The sequence below is a fragment of the Erpetoichthys calabaricus genome, chromosome 18 (assembly GCF_900747795.2).
Source record: "Erpetoichthys calabaricus chromosome 18, fErpCal1.3, whole genome shotgun sequence".
NCBI lineage: Eukaryota > Metazoa > Chordata > Cladistia > Polypteriformes > Polypteridae > Erpetoichthys > Erpetoichthys calabaricus.
The window spans coordinates 8,016,483-8,041,638 of record NC_041411.2 but is presented as its reverse complement, the minus strand read 5'-3'; the positions used below and the strand labels follow the sequence as shown (position 1 = coordinate 8,041,638).

The 25,156-nt window shown below is 37.3% G+C and overlaps 1 protein-coding gene across 1 annotated transcript in view; it reads left to right on the top strand.

Annotated features, from left to right (window-relative positions):
• Positions 1 to 8,090: 8,090 nt before the first annotated feature.
• mmp11b (matrix metallopeptidase 11b) overlaps positions 8,091 to 25,156 on the top strand; it is a 49,022-nt gene continuing 31,956 nt past the window's right edge. The window contains exon 1 of the mRNA XM_028825324.2: positions 8,091 to 8,320. Coding sequence (XP_028681157.2) covers positions 8,198 to 8,320 — 123 coding nt within the window. The 5' untranslated portion in view covers positions 8,091 to 8,197. The remainder of the gene's footprint in view (positions 8,321 to 25,156) is intronic.

Here is a 25,156-nt window from a genome sequence, read left to right as displayed (position 1 = left end):
AAACAAAACAGCATCTTTAAGAAACACATCAGCCTATTGTTGTTTTGTGAAATGATGGTAACATCACATAACAGACTGCCAAGTTGCTTAACATATCATAGAAAGGTGGCCACCACTGTCATGAGAGAAGAAGGCAAACAGATGTTACATGGTTAGAAAAAGAATAGGGTGAGTAGGCAGAAACACAGCTACCCATGAGGATAAGGACATCACAGTCTGTAGTTTGAAAAACAAACAGTTTACAAGTTGTCAGATGGCTGCTTCCTTAAATACATGCCAAATAACAGTGTTATCTACAACAGTAAAAAGATGACTCCAGCATGCTGGCCATGATACACTTTTCTAATGTCCATTTTTTTCCCAATTTAACCATTTCTCTTTAATATTGCCATTAAAACTCTCCCACTAAAGCCAGTTTAGGAGTCATATGTAAATAATAAATATGGCTTTGCAGTCATATGGTGCTGGTAGGCAGCAATGCTTTCTACTGTGTCACCGTGCCACCCTGTTTTGATTCCATAATATGTATTGTCATTGTTAGTATGGACAAACAATTTCATGTACTTCTCATCTGTGTGTCATATATAAGTTATGGTGGGGGTCAGCCATTAGTTTAGGGAGCAAGAAGGATTTTTCAGACTGATACTATCCCCTTTAAAGCAACTTGAAAAGTAATTATGCCCCAATCGTAAAAGCAAATAGTTATTGTCACCAGACAAAATCAGAATTTCAAAATGAGTAGCAATTCAATAACTAAATAAATATTTGCCCCAAAGCTATTGTCTATAGCCAAGGCATGCACTGGCTTGCTGTTAGTTCCTCGAGACAGTCCAAGGCCAGGGAAGAAAAAAAAACATTATTTTAGCATGTCCCACTATAAAAAATAAATGAGTTGACAAGGTGGTATTTGGGAAATTAAATTAACAGATTGGCAAAAAATAGGCAAGCACATTAGCTATAATTCTTACATACTATAGTTATCATGTAACTGGAATTCAACAAAGTCTATTAAAGCTTCTAGAAAATATTGAATGCTTATCTACACATTAGAAAACACAAAAATACTATTACAAATATTCTTATTATGCTCTATTCATCCATGTATTTTATTAGCCACGTAATTCAGTTTTCTAGTTATGAGGGGCAGCATCTAACAGAAGGCGCTGACTTACTCACCCCTTGTTGGTTTAGACATACAAATTAACATAGCACTCAAGCCATTCAGATGTTGGAGGAATACTAAAGTAATAGTGAAATCCCGAAATGACACAATGTCAGGGCCAACTTATTAGATCATTTCTGGCATGTGATTGTGCTTATAAGAATTACTTATGAATGCTTTAAAATACTTCAGATTTTGTTTTGAGTTTATTTATTGTCCAGCACTACCTGACTCTTCAGTATGAGAAAATCCTCACATATGATATACCTTTCGACTTGCTTTAATGTCTAGTTATGCAAGATGTTAGGCTTTTAGGTTTTCCCTTATTTTTTGGCCCATTAGACCTAAAAAAAACTCATGTTTAGGTAACTTTTTGACCAAATTTGTATGCAATCTTATAATAAAGAGCAACCCAATATGTGTCTTCATCAAAAATAATCAAAAGGACTTGAAGTTATGCATGCCTCATCAACTGACTCCAGAGGTTCATCCACTAATGGAATACGAGGGGTCAAAGTCACTCTTTTTCATAAAACTTTGAAAAAATGGGAAATGTGAAAAAAGGGGAAAAACAGGCAATATAGGCGTGTGGAGTGTCATTTTATGTTATTTTGAGCTTGCTGATCACTAATATGATACTTTTGGTATGTGATTCTTTACAAGTGGACTTTGCCCTCCAACATCCACCCCCAGAAGGCCGAAAATGACAAATTTCAAACATGTGCCACAACATGTGTGTCATAGGATCTGTGACATGGCCACTGTGTAACCTAACACTGTATAACCTATTTATCAATTTTGATTAATCTTTATGCACACATTGCAAATCCATGCTCTGCTAATACAGACATCTTGTTTGCTCCATCTTATTAATGCAGAATGCTTGGGGCTTGTGATTTTAGATTAATGCTCCATTTCTTGGGAATTCACAATAAATCAGTACTACACAGCTGTAGTCACCAGACTTATTCACATTGACTTAACATCTTTTTATTTAACTGATTTTCAACAAGATCAACTAATCAATATTTAATCTAATTCTTTTATGTATTCTACATGATGTATTAGTTTTATTCATTTTTGTAAATCAATTCATGAGTTGCTTTTACAAATACTTCAATAATTAGACATACATTCTGTCTAGATGCGGTGGGCTAGCGGCCTGCCCGGGTTTTGTTTCTTGCCTTGCGCCCTGTGTTGGCTGGGATTGGCTCCAGCAGACCCCCGTGACCCTGTAGTTAGGATATAGCGGGTTGGATAATGGATGGATGGATGGATTCTGTCTAGTAGGGTGGCATATCCAGTTACCTACCTCTGAAGTAGCACATAAAACTCTACCTCCTTATCTGCTGTCACAGAGCAAACTCCAAACTCTATTTGACACTGTCAGACAAGGTCTCCTTCTAGAGGTACCAGGTATTCCAGTCCCATAGGATCTTGTGTATGTTTTTTGACTGGGTCGTAAACGCTAGGCCTTTAGAGGTTTGCTTTAAAAGTAAAATATGGCCCAGTTCAGCTCAGTAAGATAGAGCATATGCTGTACCCTAGAGACTTGAGTCGGTGAGTATTTGTCTTCTGCAAAGCCTTTCTATTGTCTATTTTGATTCTCTGCCACCTAGTGAACATGCATTGCAACCTTATGGCCAGGAAGTCTTCTGTCCTCTCTATAGTTATAATAGGTGGCCCTATTGGTGTTTACTGTATGATCTGCCATTCTACCAGCATGAGGGAATCTCCTTTATGTGATTTCCAGGGCATTACACTCTTGCTCTGGTGGCCACAAAGCTTTCTCCTCTAATTCACTATACAAGACATTTGATATTGACTCTAACGGTCCTGTCTTTCCATTGCAGCGTCACTGACAAGTTTGGTTCTCTCTATCTTGTGCCTAGGTTTGCAGAGTTGTGAATCATTTCTCAGAGCCCTTGCTCTTACCAATCACTTGCTAGCCACACATCCTCTAATAATAGCTTGAGCATATATCAAAGCAGTAATGAAGCTGATGTGAAATAATGTCAGATTCAGTCATACTGATCTATATTAACCGTAGAAGTTGTCCTTTAAAGTTCCAGTTTTATAGTAAATAGTTATTTACAGACAAATGCCAACTTATCTTCACAAATCCCTGGTATATACTAAGGTGTTTTATTATCAATTTACATTTTATTTACTATACGTTTGTACTGTATGCATATAATTAACATCCATTTGCGATGGTTCCAGTCCTTCTTTTCCAGGATAGGTCGTAAAATCTGGTTGTTAACAGTTCTTTCCTGGTCAAACAGTATGTAAAAAGAACAAATATATTTTACCAGGTTAAATGCACTGTATAAACTATACACTACAGCACTTGAGATCTCCATATACATTTCAGTATTGTGCTCTTATTCTGACTAACCATGTAATATAATAGGAAGAAAAAGAATGAACTCTGAACTGTAGAAACATACACAGCAAAGCAGAGACAAAGTGTAGTTGGGAAATAATTTCATATGACAGCTCAGATAATGAAATGTAAACATGGCGTAAATGATTCACTGCCAAGTTCATGTGATACATGGGTGAACTGTGAGATAGGGAATTCTACGGCTCAGCAATTTATAAAATTAAGTATGGGGATTTTTCAAGACAGAATAAAATTGTGCCTTTGTTTATATATAAGCCAATGCACCCTACTACTGTGCTATGAACTAACATCTGCAAATGCTTCCTGGCACAAGTTACTGTTTTGCTATTACAAAATAATGATAAATCTGCCCACCAGTTCTTACAGATGTAAAATTGTTTTCATGAGTCTAATAAGCAGACTCCACAATTCTAGAGTTTCACATTTATCAAGTATATTATTGATGGTGCAGTGAAGTCTAATAAAATGAGGCAACAGCACTAACCTCTATACACTATAGAACACATTTTTGGGTGTGTTGGTATGTATTGGTTTATATTCAATGGTAAATTGCTTCTGTTTGAAACTTTGGTCCTCTTATAAAAAGTGTTCTGAACTAATTCAGGAAACAAAATAAAACAACATATGACCAAATTTGAGCACTCCTGTTCATGCCATCACTCATTACTGCTAATAAATGGTACACTAACCACCAGTTTATAAGTAAAAAAGGAGTTACAGTATAGTATCCATGTCAGCTAAGTCAGGAGTGCAGAAGAGATAAAAACTAGTATAACAGACAAGGGGGTTGCAAATTTCACTAGTTAGCTTTAAAGACATAGTATGTTTAATCACAACATGAAATTGGATCTTTTCCGGAAAGGAAAAGCCCTGCTCAAGTTTTGTTCAATGAAATAACAAAACCCACAACATTAAAAAAAAACAAATTAAACTTGTGGGTTTCGTTTGGTTTGTAACATAGAAAAAGCTATTGCTTAGAAATGTGCTCTCATCTTCTTCACCAAAAAGGTAGAAGGATGTTCCAAGAATCAGGCAGCTATTTAAGAAAGTCTATAGATAAGACAGACAAAGCCAGAGTCTAGCTTCCTATAGAAAATGCATAGTACAAGAAATAAAAGTGTTTTCTGGTGGTCTACTTATACATGATTTATCACATTACTAAACTGGAAGTCCAAACAAAGGATAGGATCTGATTAATCACTTAAAAGCTTGCTAATATAACAACATTGTAGAAACTGTACAGTGCTTTTGGTTTATTTCTATAAACAACTAACATAAACTTGGTGGATTTCATTGCTGGAAACCAAGAAATGTGCTTAAACAAGCATTGTCAACCAAATCATGCTACAATGCTTTAACTGAAAATATGCCAGTATACCAATGAATACCTAACAATGTTTTAAAAAGCATTTTTTAGGTTTATTATCAGTTGTAGTATAGTATGGTAGAGTTTGAATGAGAGAGACAGCTCAACTGACATCACCAAGAAGTATTCTGAAGCACTAACTACCAGCAGTTACCATAGTACAAATTTGCGAACTGAGATGGCCAGTGGTTGGTGTTAGTCCACGGCAATACACCAGTCATCTTATTTCTTGGATATGCACATAACCCTAATAAAGGAGTGCCATTGTTAAAAGGATATTTATTGTTGAAAGAGGATGTGGAAGAGACTAATAAACAAACCATAAAATTAGAAAATGCAATATGCACATACAGTTAGATTACACATACTGTTGGACCTAGTTGACCGATTAAAGGAGGATTAACCTGTACCATTACTGTATATGCTACAATAAGAAGAGAAAGCAGAAATAAAGCATCAGATATCTTAAGAATCAGACAACAGTCACATTTTGCTAGACTTTGAGAATGTGAACATCACATTCTCAAAGTCACTTTATTCTGTTGAAGGTTGCTGATGGCCATAACTTATTCCAGCAGCATTTGGACACTAGGCAGGAACCAAAACCAAAATCCAAATCACCAGGACCAGAATATATTTACCCTCGAGTTCTTAAGGAGGCTAGCGAGTACATATATAAACCCTTGACACATATTTTTAGGAAGTCACTGCGCACTGGAGAGAATGGCAAATATCATCCCATTATATAAAAAGGGTGACAGGGCAGATCCAGGCAACTATAGGCCAGTAAGCTTAACATGCATCACAGGAAAATTAATGGAAGGAATTATTAAGGATAAGATTGAGCAACACCTGGCAAGGACAGGAGTTATTAGGAACAGTCAGCATGGGTTCAGAAGAGGGAGGTCATGTTTTACTAACATGCTGGAATTCTATGAGGAGGCAACAAAAGGATACGATCAAAGAGGAGCAGAAGATATTATTAATCTGGACTTTCTGAAAGCATTTGATAAGGTGCCACATGAGAGGTTGGGCATCAAATTAAAAGAAGTGGGAGTTCAGGGTGATGTTTTTAGATAGGTGCAGAATTGGCTCAGACACAGGAAGCAGAGGGTGCTGGTGCAAGGAACCTCATCAGAACTGGCCAATGTTAAGAGTAGTGACCAGCATGGGGCAGTGCTGGGGCCGCTGCTATTTTTAATATATGCAAATGATTTAGATAGGAATATAAGTAACAAGCTGGTTAAGTTTGCAGATGATACCAAGATAGGTGGATTAGCAGATAATTTGGAATCTGTTATATCCTTACAGAAGGACTTGGATAGCATATAGGCTTGGGCAGATTTGTGGCAGATGAAATTTAATGTCAGTAAATGTAAAGTATTACACATAGGAAGTAAAAATGTTAGGTTTGAATACACAATGGGTGATCAGAAAATCGAGAGTATACCTTATGAGAAGGATTTAGGAGTCATAGTGGACAGAGGCGTAGCTAGGGATTTCATGCCCGCTCCTGTTTGCCAAAATGCAATGGTGAACATCAATTCGGCACCCTCTGGATGCTGCGCCCGGGGACAGATGTCCCCCCTTGCCTACCCCCCCAGCTATGCCACTGATAGTGGACTCTAAGCTATCGACTTCCCAACAGTGTTCAGAAGTTATTAAGAAGGCCAACAGAATGTTAGGTTATATAGCATGATGTGTGGAGTACAAGTCACAGGAGGTTATGCTCAATCTTTATAATGCACTGGTGAGGCCTCATCTGGAGTCCTGTGTGCAGTTTTGATCTCCAGGCTACAAAAAGGACATAGCAACACTAGAAAAGGTCCAGAGAAGAGCGACTAGGCTGATTCCAGGGCTACAGGGGTTGAATTATGAGGAAAGATTAAAAGAGCTGAGCCTATACAGTTTAAGCAAAAGAAGATTAAGAGGTGACATGATTAAAGTGTTTAAAATTATGAAGGGAATTAGTCCAGTGGATCGAGACTGTTATTTTAAAATGAGTTCATCAAGAACACGGGGACACAATTGGAAACTTGTTAAGGGTAAATTTCGCCCAAACATTAGGATGTTTTTCTTTACACAAAGAACGATAGACACTTGGAATAAGCTACCAAGTAGTGTGGTAGACAGTAAGACGTTGGGGACTTTCAAAACTCGACTTGATGTTTTTTTGGAAGAAATAAGTGGATAGGTCTGGCGAGCTTTGTTGGGCTGAATGGCCTGTTCTCATCTAGAGTGTTCTAATGTTCTAAAACCAGATGGATGGGACACCAGTCTGTCTCAGAGTGATTTTACTCACACAGCCACATTGGCTCAATTTAGCACTACCTATCAAAATAACGTTAAAATCTTTCAGATGTAGGAGGAAACCAGTCCTGGGTGTAAGGTAAGGAAAAAGCTGCAGCAGGGCTCAGTCACGCACACAGACCCACACCAGGGCCAATTTAAAGTCATCAGTTGAACCAACCTGCACGTCTTTAGTGATGTGCAAAGAAAACCAGAGTACCCAGAGGAAAAACGCACAAAGACAAAGGGAGAATGTGCAAACTACACATTGAGCATGATCTAGCATGGGATCTGAACCAAGAACCTGGTACTTATGAAGTATCAGTGTTCCATACCTATATGTATTAGGATAACTGGGGAGTGAGACATGTATGCTAGTGTGGCTTGTGATGCACTGATGTCTAACACTCCACATTTCTACAATATGTTAAAAATGTTTAAAATTAGTCAAAATATTATTTTTTTCATTAAAAATTATAGGGAGTAATGTACTAATTATAACGAAAAAGCAACGGCTCAATATTGGTATTTTTAGTCGGCGAAAAAAAATGGGATGGTCTACAATAAATCCTTGCCGTGAACTTCACCACAAATGAAAATGCACAATTAGACAACGTACAAAAAACAAAAAAAAATTCAAATAATAGTTGTGTGGTATGGGTCAAACTGGCATAGAAGTAATATTTTTTCCACCGGACACAATTCTTAAACTAACCCCTTTGTTACAACGTTGTCTAACAGCATTTTAAAACAGTCTTGTGCGTGCGCGTGTGGATCGCGGAGGTGACTTCCCTGCAACGAGCAGCGAAGATTTAAGTAGTCACGTGAGTTAGAGCAGAAATTGTGGCCCCGACCCATAAAAAACGTGTAATTTGAAGAAAGAGAACAAAGGAATCAAGGGAGTATAAAAAGCTCCTAGGACGCGAGTCTTGCTCCACTCCGCTGCTCTCCACTGTGCCCCGGACACGGGAGGATGCTGCTGCTCTACGGACTTGCGTGCGGGGTCTTCTCGCTGCACTTCTTTAGCATTCACTGCGCGCCGGTACTGGAGCAGAAAATCCACAGCCACGACAACAACGAGTACAAATCGCAAACGGTGAGTGAAGAGAGGTGTCGCAGTCACCTGTGCCTGATCTTTTCTGAAGTTTTAGTATTATATATACACATAACTGAGAGCGGCACTTTGAATACTTTTTTTTTAACGACGGGATGCATCGAGAACTCTTTTTGTCCCTGATATTGCTTAATGCGAGTTCAGATTGGCTGCTGTTGTAATCCCTCATGGGCAGCGGTGGCGGAGCTAGTAAGCCGCACTTCAGTGGCTTTAAAAACACAACAATGAACCCAGCCACACGGCACTCGCATTCCCGTACGCATGAAGAATCCTCAGTGCTGCGAATGCTCCACTTTGTTCCGGATGGCACTGTTGGTAAACTCGTATTGTTCATGAACTGTCCCGCCGTGTACAGAGAGTATTGCTAACTGTGCAGCCGTCGGTCACGTTAATGGTGATAATGATAAATACGAATGAAAATTAACACGCAATTACATATACATGTCACACTTGGTTTTGAACACCTGTATCGGTGCAGTAAGCAGAGGCCGGGTGTGAATTTCTGCGTGGAGTTGGCACGTTCTGCCCGTATTTGCCTGAGGTTTTCTCCGGCATCCCAAACAAGTCTGCAGTTTCTTAAATATGCAGATATCCATGCCAGCTTCGGTGACCCCTCCAGGGTTGGTTATTGCTTTAAGTAACCACTGATGGGTCAGTAGAGCTGGTTCTTGCATTGCTCACTCAATTGCTTGGATGGGGTCCAGATTCCTTATCAGTGTATATGGTTCCAACATTGATATTCAAAGGCATATTTTTCTGTAATGTAAAGGGGATCCTGTTGATGTTGCATGGGGAATGTTTGGGTTTATACTCATTTATTAAATTAGCTCTGCTGTGTAGAAATAAAACAAGCATTCTGAAATTTTCAGAACAATTATGTAAACTGCCATCTTTTCAAAACTTAAGGAATCACAGGGAAAAATGAAACAGGTGACTATCTCAGTCAGTAACTGTAGACATACACAATGAGGACCATTTTACTAGTCACTGCAATATGATTCAATTTCAGTAATTTAAACGTGCGTTGTTGTGCTGAATATTTAAATACAGAAACACACGTGACTCATGCTTACTGTAGCTGATTTGAAGATCATCACAATTGTTGCACCAGGTGAAACCCTCGCATAAGACTGGCAAGTAAGCATGAAATGTTCACGTTAGAATTGTGATTTTTTTATGAATTCATCTTTTTCTGATAGTCTGCTTGCCATCTGTGTTTTTGACTACAATATTACATGGAAACAGTTTTTCTATTATTTGTAGAATTTAAAATCAGTTGTGGTGGGTACAGCAATGTGCAAAGTGCCAGTGAACCTCATCTTTTTAAATCAAGTAATTTATAGAATCTGCTGCTTTTATATGATTATATTGTTACTTATACAGTATCTTGTGAATAAGTGCCAAAACTCTTCTTCTTTACCGATATTACTCATTCCTTTTCTGAACCTGCTTGTTCCAATACAGGATTGTGAGAGGACACAGCTTATATTCCGGCTGCAAGGCAGGAAACAAACCTGGACAGGACATGACACATTCACTCACAATGCAACAACACTCCGATACAGTGGGACAGCTTTCAGTTACTAATTATCTTAACCACATGTCTTTGTGATGTAGTAAAAATTTTGAATGGTCAATAGAAAACCCACAGAAACACACAAAGTACTCCACTTAAATAGTGCTCAGACCACAAGTCAAAACTAGGACCCAGGAGCTGGGAGGCATCAGCATTAACCATTATGCTACCATATCAATGAACTAATCATTATATTATACAGATCGATTCTCAGACCACCATAAAGGATGCATTAAAGGTGTATGCACTACATCCATCCACCCATTTGTGAATCCAGTGTTTTCATTATTCTCTTTTTTTGGAACTACTGCATAACCCAGCATCAACAGGTAGGAATGCTCATGCATATGAACACACTAGCTCATCTTGGGATAGTTTTAACCCACCAAACATGCAGATTTTAAGGATGAAGGAGAGCAGATTATGCAGGGAAAACTTACATGGATACAGATACAATGCTGAAACTCAAGGCATGAAAACAAGCCCTGGTCACTAGAGCTGAAGCAACATTGCTAACCACTGTGTCACCTTACCAACCAATTTTAGTATAAGATAATAATGTACAAAGAAAAAACTAACGTCACCAGTGAGGCCAACAAGATACACAAGCCTGCCAGTAAATGGGGTGGGATGGGGGGGTGGTGGGGGCGTTGGATTTGGGCTGGAAAAAAGCAGTCATTCAAACAGTACAATCTAACAGCAGATGAGAACAAGAGATCTACATTACTGTACGTGTTATGCTTCTCATTGTTTTATGTTTACTTTCAAATTTGTGCTTCTTGTAGTTTAATGTCTACTCTTATATATTGTACCTGTATCTAAGGCATCTATAGGCTTGCTCCAAATGATATTTCATTATATTGTACAATGACAATAAATGTATCTTATCTTAATCTTATTTACTTGCACCTTTGCACCAGAAAGCACCCAGTCATTTAAAGGTGCCCTCATTTGGTCTTTAATGAGAAAAAGACTTCAAAGTGTAAAGAGGGGGGATTTAGGTAAGCAAGTGAGTCAGCAAAGATATCATGTGATGAGGGTGATTTTAAGATAATTTCACCTTTAACTAAATTCTAGATTCCCTATAAGCATAGTATATTGGTTGTAAGTTTGCAACGTGTCAACAATAATGTACAGTGCTTGGATGTATTTTACCTGAATAGGAGTCACTTTCTTTGCACTGACACTCCCCAAGGTGGCAGTATACTATATGCAAACTTTGATTCTACTTTTGTAGTACTTGTCTCTTACATGCAAAATATGAGGTAATATGCAATAAGAATATTTGTGATATACTGTACCTCCGTGGCACTTAAGAGCTTTCCTTTACTAAATAAGCAGGATTAAAATGCATTTATTCAAACAATGAATCAATACATGCTCTTTTGTGATTAAGGTTTAAGATACATCACTGCATTTTTCAAGTTACCCAACACAAGTATACTTAACTACAGGTGAAAAGTGAATGAACATGTCCTTTAACATGTACACTTTCATGCTATGTATGTTCTATTAATAATAAGTGGTCATTCTGTAAAATGACTACTATAGCATGACAAGAATGGTCAGCTAGTAGTTCTCTGTGGTTTCTGTATAAGACAAATTTCACCTCAAGTGTGAAGTAACCAACAGAAAAATAAACTCCCTGTTCTTGTTCACTCGGTGCCAGGTTATCCTAAGCAAACTTGCTTGCCAGCCACAAGCATTGCTGGAATGCAAACAAAGAATTGCATCAGGTTGCTCTTTTCTATCTTATACACACGTCATCCTGTAAAGTCAGCCAGCAATGCTAGTCTTCGAATAATGATGCATCACTCACCTATAAATCAGAACGTTTCCCACCAAATTAATTTTTTTAAAATTTACAGCAAGAAACTGACCAATGTACTGCCCTCCAAATACACCCACACATCTAAGTTCACTTGTGTTTGTTGGTCTTAAATTGCCTAGAAACCCACTTTCCAAAGTGTAAAAGATTTGAATGTTGACAGCTGTATAGTAGCAGATATGCAGGCAGGGGCAGGTCTGATCTGGTTAAATACATGGAAAACATTTCATAGAAATAAAGATACAGAGCATAAATGCAGAGAGATAATGAAGACTTAACTCCCTTTTAAGTCTTAAGTGTTTGCCAAATTCCCTGTTCTGAAGTTCTCTCCTCAGTTAAGGACCAGGCAATGTAATGTTTAATAAGGATAAATGGTATACATACATGATTGTTTCAATTAGAAGACATACCACAGGAGCAGCATACGTAGTTAATATAGTAAAGATCAAAAACTTACACTTAACTCGTTCTTTACTAAGTAGACTCTTAAACTAGCTGGTTTATACTTAAAGAGCTGTACAATTGTTTATACTTGCGTATTATAGCTGCATTGACCTATGATCAGTGGCCTATTCAGTGTCTGTGGAGAGCCAGTTTATCCCTACTTACATCAGGCTTTTCACATTGTAATCTGGTTGTCTCCCATCTCCCAAGGTTATGCATCATGGGTTAACTGGAAACTCTAAAATATCCCAGTGTAACTGAGTGTGCCCTGACTGACTAGTCTGTTATACAGATCTTGTTTTGCCCTTCAGCTCTACTGAAATGAAAATAGTGTGCTTGTAAAACTATATTATGGCTTAAACTGGTATTTCTATATTTATTGAACACATTTTTCCTCACTAAATTTCATAGTGTTAGCTGTATGGCTGTCTGCTAAAAAATGACTGTCCTTACACATGGTTCTTACAGTTTGGTCTTTGTGTTAAGACACTGCAGTTTAAGTCACGATCCTCATTTCTGATTTACTGTATTGCCTGTGTAGTAAACATAAATTGTAGTCAAAAACATCTTTGGGTAAAGTTTCTTTTAGAGAAAAGATCAGCTTTGATGCAATTTCACATAAAGAAATATACAGGCCATCTGTACCTGATTGCGGTGTTAAAGAGTCACAATGATTGGTGCTATTTAAACGTAACCAGCCAACATTTGGCACTGCATCCTAATGATATCTGGATTTTGCAGGGGTACTTTTTGTTTCACCCATTGGTACCCACATGAACCTTCCAAGGCAAAAGCAACCAAAAATCTCACAACAGGCAATTAAAGGACAGAATAACAGAACATTAGCTTAGCTTGACATTTTATATCAATTGTACTTAATGAGACAAACAACTGCTAAAGAACAGAGCGGCAGCAAATCATTAGAACCTGAAATTCTGGTGTTTGTCTGAGTTCTGTATTCTTCAGCTGTATCTAGGTAACGTTTTTTTTGTCGGAAAGTTTAAAAATCTTGTGCCTGTCCTTTAACTTAACCTGCATTCTGTAGTCTTATCTCTGGATGTTCATGCCATGAATAGTGGTTTATTTTATAGCTTTATAGGAATGTTTCAAAGTCATTTCTTACATAGCCTCTACAATTAGGTAAATGGACTTTGCAGTATAAACTAGTTTTATATTTGTATATAAATTTAAACTCACATTTTTAAATACTTCAGACAAACAATGCCTGCGGACCTATTGAAAGCACAAATCACAGTGAGGTGCTCATTATTTATACTATTTACTGTAGTTAATGTCCAGTCTGATTCCGTTGCCCAGTTCCTGCTACTAAGTAGCTAGCAATGTTATGGCTCCATCTCTTGACTTCAGTTTATGATTACTGCTCAGTGTGTTTGTCCTTTCTGTGGTTAGAAATGCTTTTCAGTGATTTCAGTAGTCGCCTATTTTTCCACCATGCCTATAAAAAAGAAATGTGAGACTGGTATTTGTAATTCAATGCATTATTATCTAAATAAGAGACGAAAGACCTGCAGAAACCCCTCCTCTAATTTATCAACCATGTTTGATCAAATATTTGCATAAGCTTTTGTCAGAAGTAATCGGCCCATTCATTGCTACAGATGGGAGCCTTTACAAAAGAGGGTCTATCTATATGTTACAACTGCAAATAGATATGCCTGTCTACAAAGAGAAGAGTCGAATCAGAAAGTTGCTCCCACTCTTTGTGCTGTGCCAAACTGGAGATCTACATACATCTGTTTCTAGTTTTCTTTCCTAACATTTGTATGGATTTTATCTTGCCATTTTCCATAGACAGTATACTGACTGGTTGAATGACCCCAAGCCTGCAATAAATTCAGCAGTGCAAGGAGTTAAAATTTGGCTCAGCCACTGAACTCTACATATACAGCAACTGTTAGCAAGATCTCTTCTGTCAAGACTTGCATGAGCCCATGGAAAAGTAATAATTGTGATTTGAACCAAGAAGGAGAAATAAACTTAATCTTAGCGGATTTGACAATTGAACTGACAGCACATTTCCTCTGAGTATCTCCTCTGTAATACCCTCTGTTCCTATCACATTGTGCTATAGCACTACCAGGATATACTTAATAAGATTTTCAATATTTGCAAATAACAATTTTTCTTAACTAGATTTTACCCATTACTGGAAATATAAGGCAAAAGGCAGGAACTTACCTCCACTGCTGAGCAAAGTTTCTCACACATACCCCATACCTGATCAATTTAAAGTGGTCAGTTATTCTCATGTGAACACGGGAGAAAACATAGGCAGGTGTCAGAAGAATACGTAAACTATACACAAACAGGGATCAACTCGAGAACTAAATGTAGATCCCCAAAGTACTGAGACAGCATATATAATGAATAATCAGTATTATGCCACTGTGATTTATACTTTGAGCTGTTATGCACACATACTGTACATTATTCTTTTTGTTTTGCTTTATTTACATATTTACACACACACACATATATATATAGCTTATATATTCACACACAACATATTTAACCTTGCCTAAAAATAGTATGTACTATGTGAGCTGCGAGAGAAGGCCCTTCTAAAATGTAAACATCCAGAGTAGAACTGAAAAATGAGATAGACATGAAGGTCAAAAACAAAATGTTTTATATATAACCAAGAACTAGTAAGAATATTCTGGTCACAAAGAAAAAAAATTGAAAGAAGGAGTGTCTTTGATAAGTATCATTTACTGTATTCATTTTTGTAAATATTATTTGAATAAGATGACAAGAAGAGAAGTCACCATACCCTGGTGCTTGTATACTGTCTGTCTGTCAAACATCTGGACACTATCTTCTTGGAATTTATCAAGCCTTCCAGCTTTTGTACCCTTTCTCTGACCCAAGCCATCTGCACAGAGCTAAGAACTCAGTCACATCAAGAAACTCGCCCATGATCCTATCATACTAGAGAGTTTTGTTGTGATGATGTGCTGCTTTCCTGTGTCACACATGTTGTTTGTTTCAAGAAGGTAAATCAGCATTAAAAGTACAGCTAAGTACTGTTTTTGTCTAATGTTTGAGTGTTTTGTTCTCTTGCCGCATATTCTTAGTTGTGTGCATGTGTGTGTTTTTCTTGGACCTGCAGCTGTATGCAAAATAAAAGAACTATGTTTGAAAAATACACCACCATGCCATTCACTTTAGCCATGTGTGTTTGTAAAATAACTACAAATCAAGTAAACCACACTTATACCATAACTCTGCCTTACTCCGTCTTGGGTTAAGAGACAATGAGGCTGACAAAACACCAGCAATCGAATCATAAAATTCTTACCAAGGACTCAATGGTACACCACAATGTTTTAGTGAAGCACAAACAGACTAAAACCAAACCTCTTAGCAATTAGCTAGGTTGGTGAGATCTGTATCTATAACTTTAAACAGCAGTGTTCTTTGTCTGCTAAGCCTCATGAACTTCTTTGAACTTTAAATTCAGCGGGGGCTTTGAGTAGAATATACATTGTTTGTAACTGAACAGAAAAAAAATCGTTTTGCCAGAGCCTGCAATCTCAATGTGTTCTCACTCTTCACCAAAAATGGAACATATTTCACAATTAATAAGCAACAGAGCATTGTTGCCTCGCAGCTCCATGAACCCAAGATCAATTACTGGTCTGGTCGGTATCTGTTTAGATTTGGAACATTCTCCACATATGCATATGGCTTTTTTGTGCATAGTGTGGTTTTTGCTTAAAACCAAAGAATGTGAGTAATTTAACTAACAAATTCTGAATTTGCTCTGTTTGAGATACTATGTTCTGTACTGTGCAAGTCTGGTTAATACCTTGTTAATACCTTAAGACCATTTCTAGTGGACAGGCTTTGCCTCTCCACATGTCCACACTAATTTACTATAGACAAGGGTTATTCAGGTTGTGCCCAGGGGAATGGATCTAGACTGTGATGTGTTTTTTACCACTTATTCATATCTACTGAAAACAACATGCAATGCAAACTAACACTCTAGTTTACTGTTTTAAATTTACAAGGAGCCCTTGCCTGCCTTTCATGTTACTCACAATGCAAATCACCTTCTTCTGGGGTTATAAAATGGTGCAAATTTTTATTTAAAATTTGCCAAGGGGGACCATAAGACACCCCCCCAATCCCAAATAATCATTTTATTAAATATAATCATTTCAAAGTCAAGCTGATGTTCAAGTACTAATATAAATACTTCTCTGAAAATGTACAAAAAAGAGAAACATGTACAGCATAGTGATCAAATGCATAATTTTCGCCCATTGGGAAAGATGAATAGCCCAGCAACAGGCATTTGGGCTACAGGGAACTACCACTTAAAAGCTGTAGTTTCATCTCAAAATTTGCATCCATCTATTTGTCCAATTTTGGGTTGTGGGAAGCCTGCATAATGCTAGAAAGTGTACCAGTTCACCAATGGGCACATCAATCTCATTTAATCAAGGTAGCTAAGTGACCTGTCAGCATGTGTTAGACCCCCAGGGAACTGAACCTGTAATCTGAGTATTGTCATCCGGAAGTGTCACACCTGTTCCCTAAAATTAGTTGAATTAAAAGACATGCTAAAAGGGCTCAATAGTAATTGAGTACCAAATGCAAGCAGGTGAAAGGTGGAAGCAAAGAAAAATGAACCAAAACTTCATAGACCGGGGCTCTTGACCAATGAATGAGGGGTAGAGGAGGGTCTTCAATTCAAAAGCACAGAATTATAAGAATAAACCTTTCCTGTTTATTTTGAACACTGCCTTTCCTAGAAATGACTGGTAATAATATTTAAGCATGCATTCTTTTTCCACATTTTGAGCATAGGATTGGATAACAAACACGTGGATTATGCAACACAAATAATGTAAGAATTTTTTTCTGTTTTCATTAAATTTTTGCCATTGTGTAGCACAGGTTGCCATTATGGTCTATTACATCAAACTTTTTTTCTCTCATTCTGCATGAAAACATGAGATTACAAATTACTACCAGTCATCACTGCACACTACATAGGGTAGGTAACATACTCAAAATATATCATTTTTGGGTGGAGTATTCCTTTAACTTAAGTTTTTACTCTTCTGAATATTTGATTCCACAAAAGAAACATCCTTCTGTAATTTCACTACAGCCTGGACCATGCAGGAGTTTAGCTGAAAAAGCACTAATCAGTTCACAGATCATTTGAATAATCCCACAACAGTAAAGAAAACTGAAGTAAAGGATATTAATGCAGGAAACTGTACGGTGCCATTTGTTGACCTGCCATAATATTATTGGTTACCTAATGAATTAATTACATAGTTTGGGGCAGTTTCCAAAGGATTATAGGGAACATCTTTGAAAAATGGGCAATATAATTTTGACAATTTGAATACTTTTTAATTCAGTTTAGTATACTGGAGTGTGTAAATGAAATACAGTACCTCTATTAGACTCTATAAGGCTAATGCAGCAAGTGGAGGGAAGAAACTCTGAGAAATCAAAAATTGATGTGACAACAAGAAGGATTTAAACAGGAATTTCTACTATGTATCAAAGAAGGAAAAACTTTAGAAGGAATCTGTAAAAATGTCCTGAGGTGTCTTTCAAGACACTTAAGAAGACAGTAAGTCTGTTAAGTGAAGGTGGGGACCATCTGCACAGTTCATTATGTATTCTAGTTATGATTAGTAACTCTATAGCATGTTAACTTTTTACCTTCTTATGATCTATCAGTAACTGTCAAAATCATCCAGGAGTCTCGGATGGAATCAACCTGCCATGTTGCCTCTAGAAGAATCCAGTGGCAAATCAACACAAAAAGTAATTGCAGCCACAGTTAAGTTACTTCAGACAAATACGCTGTCTTGGCTACAGAGTGTGCCCTGCAGGGTGTATTAACCCTCCAGGATGTGTAAACCCACCCAGGAGTGAATGTAGTTGCAGTTTCATATGCTGTTTTTTGTCATGCTGCCATTTCCTTTCCCAGTGAGCAATTCCAATGAAATTCACATTAAGAGGCCCATTGAAAGTGACAGATTTTCTTTTTTTTTTTAAATTTGCTTCCATTCAGTTCAATTCTAAATACACTGTGCAGTATGACACAAGTCCTGTCAATAGAGATGACTTGAAATAAAGAAACATGTTGATTGAGATCTGACAACAGTAAACAGAACCATTCAAAGCTCTCTAATCCCAGGTACACTGCCTGGTTTACTTAGTGCTGCTCATTTCCAGGCAGTGAAGATTAGATGAGGTGTGAGAAGTGACAGGTAATGTGTTGAGCATTTTACCTGCTGGATCACACTAAGGAAAGAACAAAAGTTGGCCTTTCAGGAAAAGAGTATTTTATATGGTTTACTGAGTTATATCAATTTATCTGTGGACTTTATAAATCAAAAGGTACAACAGGATATGTAACTTCTGCAATTCTGCACTGATAACTTTTCTTTTTTTAATTGACGTTACTTGTCAAATTTTTTGTAGTGCTGTTTTTCCCTGTCTCTGCCTTGCTCTGTTATCCTTTTCAAGCCTGACTTTTCTTTTCTACTGTAAGTGGGCAGTGCTTGCATCCCAGTCAGGGTAACACTGAAGATATCAAAGAAAAAAATAACATAGCAGATTAGGAATTATATTAAAAGCAAACTGTAAATGAGGATAAACAAAGCAATTGATTTTCTAGACAGCCTGTGGGAAGGATTAAGTTCAGGAACAAAACAGAAAGCCGTAAGCTCCAGTAAGCACACCTAGGAGGCAAACAGTGTAATATGTGATTTCCAAGTATGACAGCTACCCTGTGGCACAACATCTTTAGTCTCAGCTAGTCAAAAGATAAAATGAAAACACCCACATGGACAACATACACAATGATGAAAATACAAATAAATATTACACACCAATATAATGCTAGGGATTTATAATTATAAAAGCAATATTACAAACCAGGTTCCACTGTGCTATGACAGTAGGTATTTATTCTTAATTGCTCAGTGATAGGCTGGCGTCCTCTTCAGGGTTATTTTCCGTCTTGCTCTTGCTGCTGACAGGGCAGGCTTCAGCCTTGTTTTGTGCTGTAGTGGGAAAAGCAGGTGAAACATTTATTGATACAGGGATCTCTAGCTGTCTTCATAGGTGGCATGTTTATACAGATTATCTGATCAAACACTACACAATATCTCCATGTTGCTACTAGAAATGTTCTTGTCCTGCAGCTCCTAATTGCCAGTAGGCTTTCTTGCTTTTTTCCGTATTAGTCTCAGGGACCTTACTGGAAAAAAATGTAAACTACTTATTTGATGCAAGATCCATCACTGAAGTTTGCACTTCAAGTTTGCACTTTGCAAGTTTGATGTTACTGGGCTTAAGTGCTGAGCACAATATAACTCCATTCCAAAGACTAAATAGTCATGTGAACTAAAACATTTTTAGCATCACTGGCTATTCACACTCAAAAGTAATGGCTATGTAACTGGTACAACCCAAGTTTGTACCCCAGCAGGAAAGCACGCTTAAATGGGAAGGTGCCTTCCATAAAGATGCTTTACAAGGCTAACAAAACTACAATAAAAATTAAATGTTTAATATATAAGATCACATTCTGTGAGATAAAAATAAGTAACTTCACCACTTTTCTGCTTATTAGCGCAGCACTCAGTTTACGTTGACACCAAGTTGAGCCATTTTGAAGCTAACCTAAATGTGAATGTGTTCATACACACTTGAGCTCAGCAAGCTGGAAATAAGTAATCAGAGAAAAAGTATTTTTCTTGATAATCAAGTGGCTGGGTGAAAATGTGATTGAATTTTAACATTCTATACTAGGCGTTGACATGATGGTAAACTTTCAGCTCCAGCGACTTGGGTCTTGCACTGGTTACTGTCTGCTTTGTGTCTGCACATTTTCAATGTGCCTGTGGAGTTTTCTTTGTTAACTCCAATTTAATGGCCAATGTTAAATTAGCCCTCTGTATGTGTGTACTGTATGTAAGTGTTCCTTGCTCTTTGCCTCCATTATAATGTCAGACATCCTGCAAATGAGAAAAGTCCATCTGTTTAGCTGCATGGAGAAAATGTCCGGGTCAAAATCTGAACCCAATTTCAAGGAGGTGTAGCTCTGTGCTACCCTTAGAAACATTGATTCAGAAAATGGATGATCAAATGACTGCAATGACAGCCCCACAATAGACCCACTGTAGTCATTATTCATACCTTGTTGTTTCACAAGTTTATTAAAAATGAAATCCACGCAGGTAGAAAACTATGATTTGAGCTCTGCTTAACTGGCAATTGAGCAGGACACAATGTTAATATGTAACCTACATCAATTGACATTTTCTGTGTTTGAAGAGCTGCTAAACTTTATTCTGATTTGCCAAGATGATTTATATCCAGATTTTACAACTTATATGTTATACACCATTTCTTGTTTCATCCTGTATTTGACTACCATCAAATTCCAAAAATCCAAAATAGGGGCAATAAAAAAGGCTGAGGGGCAGATGCCATACTTCCTATTGAGTTCAGAGGCAGTGCGCAAAAAATGGCCACAAGAATTCTTGTAGATCAGAAATGAGTATTCCATAAGCATGTTGTTATTTTCTGTTTAGATCTACTCCAAAGTAAAACATGCACTTAAGGACGCTAGTTTAAAATACGAGAAAGATGCATAATACTGCAAACAGCAGGTGCTTCTTACATTGCAGAGGAGGTTTGAAGTAAAGTACACATTGTGTTTCTGAGACATGTACTCCGTGATCTTTAAAAGTAACTGGCATAGATACTTGGGTCAATTAGATGCAAGTCAAACACAAGGTATAACAGTAATCTTCTTTGTAATCTACTTTATGTTCTCAAATTACCCTACAAGACATATATTTGCATGACTAAGGCTTGTGTATTTTTGTCATGCTATTCATTTCATACATGTGTATTGTATGTTAAGATGGGCCACAGTGACGTTTTTTAGAAATTGCCATTCAGACTTTATTGCCATTTTTTTCTATCCCAAACCTATCTCAGTGAAGAATTCTGCCAGGCACTCAGCCAAAATAGCTTCAATGGTTATAAATCTGCTCCATTAAATTATCCTTAAAATTAAAACCATAACTTTGAAATAACAATGACGTGAAAGAAGAAAAATGAATAGCCTTTGGTAAGTTCACAGGGCAACATTAATGATAATAATTGTGAAAGGAAAAGAAAAAAAGTTTTTGATTTTTTTTGGAAATGTCTGGCATTTTTATAAGGCAAACAATTTGATCTTTTTACTAATCTTTTAAAATTGTTTACTACCTTTGAACAGATGCCAAAGAAAGATTGCTTACTTCAAAATAACACTGGAATGGAGGACCCAACAGAAAAACACACTTTTAACCTACTTATTTGAGAAATTAATTGGCAAGACGTGACCTGAAAAAGCAGGGAGAAAAAAAAATCTTTTCAAGACGTGCCATTTTGCTTACTTGCTACCAAAGCTGTGAGAAACATGCAGTGGGACCGTGTGCTAACTTGTTCCCTTCATACATGTAATGCATTGTCAGTGACACGTAAAAATTCTAAACAAATACAACAGAAGGAGGAGTCAGCCACACACGTTGGCTCTGCAGAAATATTTTCCTGAACCAGATTCGTAGGCTGGAGATGATTTTGTTACACGCTGGCTAACTTGAAATGTCTGTCATTTTTGTAGTGTCACTCATAAGCATTGTACATATTGGGGGGATTAAGTTGGTGGGGGTGATGATAAGCTTTTCCTAAAATGTATTACAATCATTAAGTGAACTTCTAGATATTTGAAGAAAATGTAATCAACACTGACTGTCCAATACACTTAGTCATAAAGTTCAGTTCATAGTTTCCCTCCTATGTTTAAGGAAATAGCACCTACCTATTGGTTCATACAATAATAAGAGATAAACTGAATTTCCCATTGGGATTAATAAAGTATCTATCTATCTATCTATCTATCTATCTATCTATCTATCTATCTATCTATCTATCTATCTATCTATCTATCTATCTATCTATCTATCTATCTATCTATCTAAACTTGGGAATGAATTCTCATTTTCTCTGGCCTACAGGGACACATGGCATAATACTACTGTAAAAATAAACAAAGAGAAGTCCGTTATTTATGGGCACCACAATCTATTCATCTGCCAGAATACTGCTGATTCTCTATTCGTTCCCACTTCCTTAATTATTTAATTTCTTTTTGTTGGTATCTCCTTATAATATTGATTTTTCTAAATAAAGTGTGGTAGATTACAGAAAGTGATAAATATAGTACATAATGTATATAAATACAAATGATGTAAAGCATAGTAAGGAGGCCAAACTTCTTGTATCTTCAGTGCTAAGGGAGCCACATGTTAAAAAATGTTTATACAAAGAAAACACATAGAATGGATTCAAATAGGGAAACACAAAGTATAAAAGAAAAGAAAGCAACAAAACAAAGTCTTGCTGCCCCTGTCTCTCACCTACAAGGACTCCTTTCTTCTTTGATACAGATTCCTGCCTGGGAAACTTCAGCTCATCTCCAGCCCACTTAGTTTAAAAGTCAAGTCTATAGGATGTTGAATGAAACAGAAGTATCCAAACAAAATGTACACATAAACAGAACCTGTCTAGAGGCTAAAACAACTTTACACAGCACAGTAACCGACGCACTGTTGCGCTGCCCTTAAAAATATTTAACCAAAAATTGTTTTGTATAATCCATTTCACAAAACACACCATCACTTAAGATTCCAAGTAATGTCTAAATAGGGGAATCAGTCTGGCTGACTGTGTGAACGTGGATAAGTCACACTCATCTTCTTCTTCTTTTTTCGGCAGCTCCCATTATGGGTTGCCACAGCGGATCAACTAAAATCGTTGTCCGCATATTGATTTGGCAAAATTTTACACTGGATGCCCTTCCTGATGTAACCCTCCCCATTTATCCGGGCTTGGGACTGGCACGAAGAAACACACTGGTTTGTGCATCCCCTGTGGCTGGGTTAATAAGTCACACTCATCTGCAATGCAAAAAAATCAGGAATATTACATTCAACATGAATGTGAAAAATAAAATAAAGGTGGCTTGTAAAGTAAAGCGTTAAGACTTGTAAGTACGGAAATACATTATCTACACTCTGTATTCTCAGCCTTTAAGCACCTTATGACAGCTACTCTTCAGCTTGTGTTGTTATTTAAACCTGTTCACATGTCACTTGTGCCCCTTCTAGAAAGAAAACATTTACCTGTTAATCTAGTGACTTTTCACACTTTTGTGCGCCAGTCAGGTTTCTGATAAAGACATTAATATACAAAGTGTAAAAGAAAGAGTTCTGAGAAAGCAATCCTCAGTGTTTATTCAACTTGATTAAAGTTTAACCTAATTTCATGAAATGTGGCATAACATAACACAGCATTCTCCAACTTGCTGATCACTCTGGGAAGGAACACTTTATAGCCACGAGGGCAGCAAGGTGGGAAATCACCCTGGACAAGTATTACAATCTTGGAGTACTCAGTCATGCACACGTCTTACTCACACTTGCACAGGGTCAGTTTAGATTTGTCACTCAATCAAACAAGCATGTCTTTGGATATATGGGAAGAAAAATGAATAAAATGTGCAAATCCCACATAGAAAACAAATAAAGCATGGGATTCAAACCTAAAGGACTGGATCCTACTGTGCCCCTACACCACCTTTCATGAAACAGAACTTGATTGAATTTCTGCTATTGTCAGCACAAATGATTTGCGTGAAATGCACACCTTATGGGGAAATATGGTTTCTAAAGAAGGAAATAATAAGCTGTTCAACATTATTGTATGAACAAATTATGATAATTTTGTATACATCATTTCAAATTTCAAATTCAAATTTGAAATAATCCCAAAACAGACAAGAGTGGTGACTCTGAGACTAGGGATCTGCACTGGCAATCGAAAGGTTGCCGGTTCGAATCCCGTAAGGGGACTCTGCTCTGTTGGGCCCTTGAGCAAGACCCTTAACCTGCAATTGCCAAGCGCTTTGAGTAGTGAGAAAAGCGCTATATAAATGCAAAGAATTATTATTATTATTAAGGGAAACAATAAAGCCAATGCAGAGATCAGTAAAGGCTCAACTGTAGGACTTTCTGTGAACTGCAAAAAGTCGGCCACTGAATTATTCCACTTAAGCATTCCTTGGTCCCCTATCTCTACTGGTTCACAAGAGTGTTTTATAATCCCAAAGCCCCAAGCTCAAACCCCACCACAGTCTCCTCATGGAAAACAAGCACATAAGACAGGGTATAGTTCTGAGTGAATTCCTCAGCAGAGAAAAATCCTGCCATGAACTTGATTCTTTCAAGGGAGAGGAGAGTATAATTAGAGAGGTGAGTACAACAAGGTTGGAAGGCCTGGATTCTGCTGTTGCATAAGGGGTACACTCGCAATTAGAAGCCCTAGTTGGTGACTGTAACAAAGATGTTATATTTTAGTTACATTGGCTAAGAAGGGTGCTCTGAAATTCATAGGACACAAAATCTTGCCCTGCCCCTGCTATCTTAGGGCAAATGAGCAGCTGATTGGGAGGTATCACCCTGCCTGAATTCTTCACTGACAGTTCACCAAATTAACATTTTGTTTTTGTGTTAGAGTGGACACTGCCCAGCAGCACATATAAAAAAGTAAACTGAATGCATTAATATTAATATTATAATATCTTCACAAGCACCTGTTGAGGAGAGGACTTCCATGTATAGAATTCAACATGCTGTACTGTAAACTAAGAATTTTGGTAGTCATTTGAATTCCATGTCATGACCTTGTGCACTTGCATGTACATCCATTACATACTAGAATTGAGCTTTGGTGCTAAATGTTAAAGTTGACAATTTTGCACTGCTTCTCACTAAATTTCTATACCTTCTATTTATACATCCTAGTATCCGTAACTTCTCATTTTCGGTTTCCATTTTCTAAATCTGAA